This window comes from Bidens hawaiensis, unplaced genomic scaffold (assembly GCF_021521415.1).
Source record: "Bidens hawaiensis isolate Kalapana, Puna unplaced genomic scaffold, B.hawaiensis_p1.1 tig00038511_1, whole genome shotgun sequence".
NCBI lineage: Eukaryota > Viridiplantae > Streptophyta > Magnoliopsida > Asterales > Asteraceae > Bidens > Bidens hawaiensis.
Window position 1 is genome coordinate 14755 of NW_027496757.1, and position 10203 is coordinate 24957.

The following is a 10203-nucleotide window of genomic DNA, read 5'->3' on the forward strand; positions in this document are numbered from 1 at the left end:
AGTTGATTGTTCGTGTTCGTTCATTAAAGAGATGAACTTGTTTGTGAACGGTGTCAATGGTTCGGTCTGGCTACTTTTAAAATTTACATGTAAATTAATCGTATATGCTCGTATATATTTTTGCTTTGAAGTTAATAACTTTGCTTGAATCTGTATGATAAAGATTAGATAATCATTATAAAAAGCCTTTAATGAACATAAACGGACGTAAACGAACCCCTAGTCGCATAACTGCTGCCACTTGAGAAACAAATAATTAGGTTCAATAAACAAAGCCACATCGGACCAAAATGAGAAGAACTGAAACAGCTAAAAGAAGAGGTAAAAGCTACAAGTCGATACAACAGCATTAAACAACAAAAGTGTTACAAAAACACGTGAAGCGATGCAGCAACTACTCATAGCTTCGTCTCGAGAAAGTAAGTTGTCGAGACGGCTAACCCATCCACATCATACGTGCGAACCAGTCTCTGCCTTTTTGTAGGTGAGTCGACCCAACAAAACTCCAAATGGAAAGACTTGGTTTCAGCCACATGCTTTCCCACATCGCACGGGCACCCCATGTACATACCCCCGGGCAGTAACGTTGTCTGGTAACCACCATCAAACGTGACCAAGTTATCAGATACGGTCCCAGTCCAACGCACATTTGATGTTGCGTTTTTTCCCTTGTATGTTGAAGTTTGATCCTGTTTGCATAGTAAATATAAATTTAGTAATCTAAATGATTCATTTGCGTGTATACGGGTTGAAATCACCCGATCTAGTTATATATTTTTAGTTATTATAAAATGGCTATTGCAAGGTCAAACCTGGATTAGTTGACCCGTCTCATCAAAAGTAAGTGATGTCACCGTCTCAGCTTCAGATTCTGTTGCACCATAAACACCGCTACGTTTTGTTACCGAGTGACCTTTCCACGTACCAAGATGTGAAGTGATTCGGCTTGCATTTTCCTAAAAAGAATAAAAAGTGATAATAGTTATATAAACATCCATATTTATATAATATACAAGGTGAGAACCATTCAATACAAAAGCAATTTTATGTAGAGAACTCAGCGCTTATTAAAACAATAAGTCCAATAGTATTATGCGATTCTTGCAGTTCTTTGCTTACAGAACAAGCGATCGAACATGCACAGTTAAACGAACAAAGCTTTCTTCTTCGTGATAATTCGCTAAGTAAACGAACGTGTTCGTTTATGTCCGTTCATTAACAGTATAAACAAACGCAAATGAACATTTCTGAATAAATATGTACAAACATAACTGAGTCGACACCAAGTAAAATTAAACGAACACGTTCATTTACTTAGCGAATGATCACGAACAAGAAACGTGAACATCAATCTATTGTGCCTAAAAGTTAAGAATACTAGACTAAATTGTTATGTGACGGTTTTATATTAATTTCACAAAACTAGAATAAACCGGAATACCTAAAAGATTCTAATAAACATATAGACAACGAATGAACTTAAACAGACATAATTGAACATAAAGATTTTAAAGACACGCGTTCACATTTATTCGTTTAACTACATGAACAACTATAGGTACACTACATGACACTTCATAAATATAAAGCTGAAAACTTACCTTAGATTCATCAAGAAATGGAGCTGTAACAATTCCAACGCCTTTTTCTTCGAGAAAAACAATAAGCATTTCAAGAAAACCTTTTGGATCCATTATATGAAATGCTCTTGCTCTCAAATCTTTCTCTAGTGAATAAAGACAACACTCACACACAATCGAAGGCAATTTGGAAGGAAGCTTTAGGTTTCTGCATATACAAAAATATGACGACATACACTTGGTGCATTACATAATAATAACATTGAACGCGCCCAAGATGATTAAAATACTCACTTTGGTGATTCTTCACCAATGTCATCTTCACCCAACACTCCTTCTCTTAATACTTTTTCCAACATGCCAGCTGTCTGATACCTTAATGCAAACGCTTTTTCTTGCGGAAAGAATCCAATCTGTAAACTAATTACAGTGGATATTTAGCAAGATAAGATATAACAGGGGGGGGCACCATTTATCAGTGTTGTAAAAATCATTCCTAGGCGCCGATTAATCGGATATCTGAGGCTAGCCAATGTGATTAAAGCAAATCAGATCATACAATAGCTAGTCGGTCAAAGTCAGTAAAAGTCGGACCCAGTTGGTCCAAATTGCCCTAAATCGGCCCAAATCGCCAAAATCATTCCCAGGCAGCCCAATAGTTTTTAGTGAAATCCGGTCAAAATTGGTTCAAATCGGTCATGTTTGGTCAAAATCTTTTAAACTATCAATCGCTGGTTGGTTTCCCACCGCCCAACTAGTGCTTAGCGAGTTCTACAACACTGCTAATTATAAGCATGTAAAATGTCACACAAAAGCTCACCTGCTGATATTTATCCGCAGTGAACATGTTCGTTTCTTTAATCTTATATTCCGCCCACTCGTTTTCATCGTCAGCTCCCGAAGCCGAATAACTCGAGGAACATTGCTTAATGTACAGCCTAAATTAAACACCAAATGTGTCACAATTCAATTCCAAATATTCACGCAACTTTCATTAATCAAATCAATTAAGCAAACAATTAAATCTTACGTCTGAATCAAACTAATCAAATCATTTTCACCGTAAGACCCAGCCGATAACCTGGTGTCCACATTATGAACCAACTTCCCCTTAGGATCAAATTGCTGGTCCAAAGATTAAACAAACATCAATTAATAACGCAAACTTAAAAAACCCAGAACAGTATATGTGAGTTAAGTTACCCACGTGAAAAGAACCGGTCCAGTTGCCCAAATTGAGTATGATGAAGCGTTTAAGGGCGTCAACGGTCATGGACTCATCGGTTGTGTCTTGTGCGTTGTTATTATAGGAAGTGGATGATGAAGAAGAAGAAGATGAGGTTGTGTTAGCGTGTAATGGGGCTTTGAGATATGTGGGCTGTCGAGAGTATGGTTTAGGGTTTATGAAGATTGAATTAGGGGAATTGGTGTTGATGGTGAAAGAACCAATTAGACAGAAAGCTGCCATTGGTGGGTGTTAGTTTGAGTTTGAAGGTGGAAGGATTTTCATACAAACGAACGAACTGCATAATGTTGATAATCAATCTTATCCATACTCAAATAGGCTTCTTTTAGTGAATATATGAATTAATGTAAACGAACAAGCTTAAACAAACATAAAGTGGTGAACATTAATGAACTTAAATGAACGAACATTAACGAATTTGAATGAATAACCAAGATAAACGGGATGTGATCATGTGTCTTTGTTTAACAAAATAAACAAAAGTTTTTATTCATATCCATTCGCTTATTAAATAAATGAACATAAACGATTTTAACATCGTGTTTAAAGTTTATAAATGCATGAAATTGTTTATTTGTAAAAGCTAGAATGATATCACTTAAACCATCCACGATTTCAGACACCTACAAACATATCATATCAACAACATTTGATTTCAATTATCTTATAAGATCATCCGTAGTGGGCGTTTCCTATCCTCAAATTTCCCGCAAATGCCTGGAACACCACCCCTGAGGCGTTTTGTCCTTAAAAGCCCTCCTAACGTTTTGTACACAACGTTAAATGAAGAAAATGATGGGACCAAAGAGATAAACCAACCAATGAAGATTATAGGTGGAGGCGTTTGACGTGTTCCACTATTGGCGGTATAAAAGCCGTCATTTTCTCTCTAGTGCTATATCATCCCTCAAACACACATCAATTTTCACGTTTTTAGTTTATCACCATCTATAAGTATTTTTCATCGTTAAAATATGTTAAATGTCTAAAGAAAATACATATAAAGGGTTAGGTTATTCTACAAAAGAGGACAAAAATGAAAATGATGAGAAGAATTGATAGAAAAAAAAATTTCCTTTAAAAAATAATGAAAAATTAATTTAAAAAAAAAAGCAAAACTCAAAATTTTATAAAAAAACGAAAAATGTAAAGACGCAAAAATATTTCCACCGTTTTTCTCGTTCTAAAAAAATCTCGAAAAATACACAATGTTGAGGGAAAAAAATCATTGCATCTTTTTATTTAGTATAGTGTTTTTTGTTTATTTTCGTCATTAATTGTGTCTTTTTCATTGAAATTGTATCTTTTTTTGATACTGTGTTATATTACTTAACATTGTGTTATATTTTCTTTGGCACTGTGTTATATTTTGCGACTTATTGTGTTTTTTATATATCATTGTATTGTTTGTTCATTTTCGGTATTGTGTCTTTCATCTTTTTTTTTGAATTGTTTGTTTTTTTTTTGAAATGAGAATAACGGGGGAAACATTTTGTTTTTTTTTAATTTTTTTGCTTTTTATTTATGTTTTGAGTTATGATTTTTTTTAGGAAATTTTTGTGTTATCACAAATTCTTGTCACACTTTTCATTTTTGTCTCCCTTTGCATTTAACTTTTCCCATCTTAGAATAGAAGCTGAAGTCTCACGATTTCACCAATGGCTCCTTAGATTTTAGTATCGAGCATAACGGTCTTTATCACATTATTTGTATACTTGCAATTTCAATTTCATCTGAGTGAAATGAGTGAAATCTGTGGGAAATTATTTTGAGTGTCACAACTACTTTCGGTTTTCTTTGTTTGATTTAGGAGTGTGTCTCCAATATCAGACCAGTCTTGTTTGTTCGTACTTATGCAATATAATGAATAATGCAATCAAACTATATTTATGCTATTTACTCCAATTATGCACTCTAAATGCGGAATGATAAGTTAGTGCCGCCACTTGCACCATGTCTTTCTTGCACTCCTTCGCATGACTTCTAATCCCAAGAAGACTTTGTCATAATGGTGGAGCTCGAACTCCAAGCTCCTCTTTCCGTAGCTTAGTGATTTCATACTTGATCATTGCTTTATATGTCATTTGAAGTCTTCCTTAGATCCCCCAAAGTTGGTTCCCAACACTTGCACTCATTAGGGAATCGTCAACTTAGGTCTCTGGCACGGTGTCCCAACAACTTTTAAATTTCGAACATGGCGAGTCATATTAAGATGAATCGTGGCAATATATATCGATATAATTAAGTTGATGACATGACTAGTGTGCTTTGTTTTGTGCATCTAACTGCGGTTGTTAATATCTAAATCTTACATATAGTTTTTTTGCTTAACAAGATCACCAAGTAAGGTTTTATTAAAACATTACTTTCTCGTATATGGCCTAAACTTATAATTCATTTAATCATATGACAGACCAATCATATGGCAAGCTCATATAAGTTTTAAAATTTAACCATGAAGTTGTCTTCCTTTTTTCGTTTCTCTTTTCTTTTCCTCTTTTGGATGAAGTGTGGCATACACTTGGTTAAAGCATTAATGCTTATGCCAGTGACATGTGAAGAAAAGGTAAAAAGGAAAATCAAATTTCTTTTTCGTAATCACGTTTTAAATTTAATCTTCCTAATCCATATGAAATTAAATAATACTTACCCAACAAAATATTTATTACTTTCTTCCTCAACGGCTAATACCTACTTTTTTTAATCAATCTAACCCGCTAATCGCACAGCACAGATATTGAGGAGTTGATCCATCAAGTTTTATTTTATTTTAACAACGAAACCTTTTTGATGTAACAAAAAAAGTTTCAAAATAGTCAGATATTAAACATGTTTATTCAAATAGTAATAGTAGATAACAGTAACACATATTATCAGGATAATAAGATTTTAAACTATGCTTTTCGAATAGAAACAAGATAACGAAGCATGTTATCCATACAAAATTAAAAATATATGTCAATCGGTTAAAACTTCAGAAATTTAAAATTTTCTTAATCCAATTCATACTATAATCAATTTCCAGATTAATGTTGTAACTAAACATAATCAAACCACTTTAATTCTTCACCAATTTAGCCGAAAATAGCCCATACCGTGACGACCATCAATAACATGATCAGCTGATTGATTCCAGTAACCACATAACCACCACTTGTGATCGCCGGAGACGGTTGAGGAGCCTGAACGAATTCAACCACATTGACAGCCACTTTCATTCCGTTATAACAGTAACCACCACTTGCAAGGAAATAGTACGGCTTAGGTTGAGTAAGCTCAAACACATCACGTCCAGCGCCTCGTGTGATGTTGAAGATGAATCCTTGATCAGTACAGTTTCCGTAACTCGTTTCGTTCACCTCCAACACATTAAACATATGCTTGTCGTACACGAAATCTGCATAAAATCAGAAACACAAAGTAAATGTACAAATAAATTAGAAATCTAAATTATAACTAAACTGAAAAACGCTACTGGATCGATGATTGTTTAAATGTGATTGCGGATCTGACTAACCCTTTTTTTTTTTTTTTTTATAAAAGTTGTTCATCTCATTTAAATACACTTATATACCACGGAAGAATTCAATTACAGTAAAGAGATAGGTAAGTGTTAAATAGAGAGAGATGTTTACAGAGCCAATCGCCAACGTAGAACGTCTGTTTAAGTGACCAGTTAGTGTAGTTAAAATTAGGCTTCCACCTCTGCTTTCCGCCGACGAGGTGGCGGACGGGATTTCTGCACATGGCGCATGTTAGCATCGCTGCCGTGGCCACCACAACGGCCACCGTGTTCAGCCACACAGCGCCTCCTGATCTTCTTCTCATTGTTTGGTGAATGTGATTTGGTAGTTTATATCACACAACGGAAAACACGCACGCTAATATGATGAAAGCGAATATAAATAGCCGCGAAAGGATTAGCAGGGGCTATTTCGGAAATATGAACATATCTGGGTGATTGTGGGCCCGTGGGGCAAGTTAGCGAATAACGGAATAACAGATTTTAGTCTTTTACCCACATGCTGTTTAGTGCCACCATTTTTGTGTGACGTCTTGACGACCGTACTGTCAAGGAGTTACTCCTTAGACTTCGTGTGATGCGCCAGCCAATCTGTCCGTTAATGATCAGGATTTGCTGGTTTCGTCCTGTCTTGGACTTATCAGGCGAGTAGCAACAACTCGTTACAAGCGATGCATTCATCGTGCAAGCTCGACTAGGTGTGTACACGTCCTTTCCCGCTAAAGTCGTGCCCGATGAAGTCCGGGACGAGCCAACAAACCCAAACGTTTCAACACAAATCAAGCATTTAGATCTTCAAGTATTTGGTCTATGACAATACACTTTATTGTTGTGTGACCACCATTTTTGAAAAGTAGTTGTACGATGATACAACTCATGTAGGCAAATTTTTAAGGAATTATACAAATTATTCAAATTATAAAAGTATTAATGCTTATATATTTTTATCCTTGTGGTTTGGCAAATAATGCGAATTGAGTCCAAAAAAATTTATTTTTTGCATATTGACCTCCATGTTTCCCAGTTCTTGCCAATTACATCCAAATCATTAACCCCGTTAAATTTTATCGTTAAGTCAGTGGTAGACATGTCTTTTCACTATTTTTATTATAATACTTATTTCAGTGAACTACGGTTTTCGTCCTTGAGGTTAGTCCAAATTTGCTGTTTTCGTCCTTGAGGTTCGTCCAATAATTTTAAGTTTGCAATTTTCTTCCCTATGATTTCATTTTACTTGCAATTAAACTCGAATTCCCTAATCTCGTTAAATTTGGTTGTTAAACCCATCAGTGTGTCCTTCACATGAGAGGCAGTTTTGTTTCTTCTTTTTTTCCTTTTTCCTCAAATACACCCCAGCTCCTCTCGTGAAGGGGGTTGCGAATTAAGACTGAGGTTTATTTGGAGAGAAATACGACAAAATTTATCGTCACATGTGGGACACGCAAATGAGTGAACGACAAGACTTGACGAGGTTAGTAAATTTTGGTTTAATTGCAAGTGAAATGAAACTAAAAGGAGGAAAATTGCAAATTTGAAACTATTAGACTAAAACTGCAAATTTAGACAAACCACAAGGACGAAAATCGCAATTCACTAAAATAAGTATTATAATAAAGAAATAGTGAAAAAACATGTCTACCACTGACTTAACGATTAAATTAAAGGGGGTTAGTGATTTGGATGTAATCGACAAAAAATGGGAAATGTGGAGGTCCAAATGCAAAAAATAAACTTTTTGGACTAAATTCGCTTTATTTGCCAAAACATAAGGACGAAAATAGCATTTTACTCTATTTTATATATTGTATTACTCTAGAATTTTAACAATAAGGATTAGCGGAGTCTATTACTCGAAACACACTTACACACAACAATCCAAAATGAGAGCTAGGGGCGTGTACCCAACCAATTTCCCATACCCGCATGGCTTCATGTGTCGTTCACCCTTATTTCTCTTTGAGTGCCACAATCTCAAAAGCTTGCATGTTGACAATACTCGAGAAACCAGGGATAGTGGGTACTTTGAGTCACCCTTATTTTAAATTCAATTGATAAGGTGTTCGATCGGTGAATAAACGAAATTAGCATTGGATTCAAAACGAGTTCTATAGAATTCACTCGACTAGGAATTTAATCATCAAAATTTCTTTCATTCCGTAAAGAAATTAACTAAAATTACTAGGAATTAATTTCTAATCCCTTATCTCTGCCACCGTTGTGACCACAACGTCCCAAATTTGGGTAAAATATATTTGTTTGTGAATATTTAAAGTCCATGTTTAAATGATAAATTTGCTTTTATAACGTGTTGGCATAAGTTCAATTCATTGTGTTGAAATTTGGACCTAAATGTCATAAACATCACATTTTTGAAGCTGAAAATGTAATAAGTTTAGCAATCAAAGTCTAATTAGATAAACTAGGAGGACCATTTGTGTATATCCTTAAATTATATATAAACATGAAATATCAAATGGGAAGCAACGTGTCTTTGGAGTTTGGAAGGGAACGCAAAAGCAAAACGTGTTTCGTGTCTAAGACGAGAGGAAGAAGAATCAAGAACCAGAAGAAGAAGTTGATCTTCAATTCTTCATCAATGGAGTGATGGACTAGGTTCCAAATTCGTTTGAATACTATCCGTTTCAAAGAGATAACATCATTAAAAACCTCATTGGTATATTTCTAAGGCCATGGCCCATGGGATATACATTAACACTCCTTGATTGTACGTAGGCATCACATCACCTAATTTACAACATTTCACTCCAACTCATCTTAAGGAAATTGTTTAACCCTCCTTTATCTCTTTTTTATTTAATGTGAAATTGATTCCTAAATTAGTGTGTGTGTGTGTGTGTGTGTGTAAAGGATTTTAAAACTCATTAACATTTTAACTCACCTTACATTTAACGCCCCTTAACCCATGAAGAAAGTGATATGCCACTCGTTAACCTTTGCTAACTCAGCTTTAACACTCTCGACATTAATGTATACCCATGGTCTAATCACCCAATTTCTTCATTCTTTAGTTGTTGCGAGTTTGAACCATAAGGTGAATTTAATGGAATTTTGCTGTGCTGATTGTGAATGCTAGCTTAGCATTGAATATGATGATTAGAATATATTTTTTATACTTATTCTTGTAGGATTTTTTTTTCAAGTAGTGTAGAAGCTATAGCAGCAATAAGCTGCATCGTTAACTATTTTTTAAATAATAAAAAAATTGATGTTTTTTGAGTTTTTAGATGTCACTTTTTGGGGCTCAAACTATTCATTTATTGACTTTTATTTTTATTAAAAATTATATCTCACTAAATAGTGATCTAACTTTTACAAATTTCTTAATTATGTCACTTTAACTTTTAATTGATGTTTCAATCTTAGGAGTTTATTTTTTATTCGGCGTGGGAGCAATTAATACTTTCTACTATAAAAAAATTGAATATTACCTAAATATTGTTTTTAATATTTATAAAACTTTTGGTAGTTTATTACAAGATATGCTTATTTTGTTCCATTTTTTATTTTTTGCAATTCTTCATGTTATTTTGCTATTTTCATGAATAAAAGTTTATTTTTTGTAATATTTAAAAAATATCTACCAGTGTCAAAATATAAAAAAGAAAAAGAAAAAAGAAAATAACTTGAATTAAAAAGCCATATAGAATGGATAACCTATTGTCTAGGGTAAAATGTCTAAGGCGTTGAAATGGTTTAAAACGGGCCTTGTTTTTGAACGGAGATGATATTTCGGACTCGATGACATACCACTTAAATTATATCATAACCAATAAAATAGGTTTATGGAAGTATTTGGTTCGAAATTGTGTAGCGGAAATCATGTGGAGTTATTA

General features: G+C 34.2%; 2 protein-coding genes across 2 annotated transcripts; both read right to left on the reverse strand.

The window, feature by feature from the left end:
* Positions 1-221: 221 nt before the first annotated feature.
* On the reverse strand, positions 222-3048 carry LOC143590380 (uncharacterized). Its single transcript, XM_077070880.1, has 7 exons — positions 2788-3048; positions 2611-2705; positions 2401-2518; positions 1875-1993; positions 1602-1788; positions 813-956; positions 222-689 (listed from the first exon to the last, which is right to left on the reverse strand). The coding sequence occupies exons 1-7, from the start codon at positions 3046-3048 to the stop codon at positions 399-401; spliced, it is 1215 nt and encodes a 404-aa protein (XP_076926995.1). The 3' UTR covers positions 222-398.
* A 2740-nt stretch (positions 3049-5788) lies between these two features.
* LOC143590381 (early nodulin-like protein 20) lies at positions 5789-6829 on the reverse strand. The gene is made up of 2 exons (XM_077070881.1): positions 6462-6829; positions 5789-6223 (listed from the first exon to the last, which is right to left on the reverse strand). Exons 1-2 carry the CDS (start codon positions 6652-6654, stop codon positions 5901-5903), a joined length of 516 nt encoding a protein of 171 aa, XP_076926996.1. The 5' UTR covers positions 6655-6829; the 3' UTR covers positions 5789-5900.
* Between the last annotated feature and the right edge of the window lie 3374 nt (positions 6830-10203).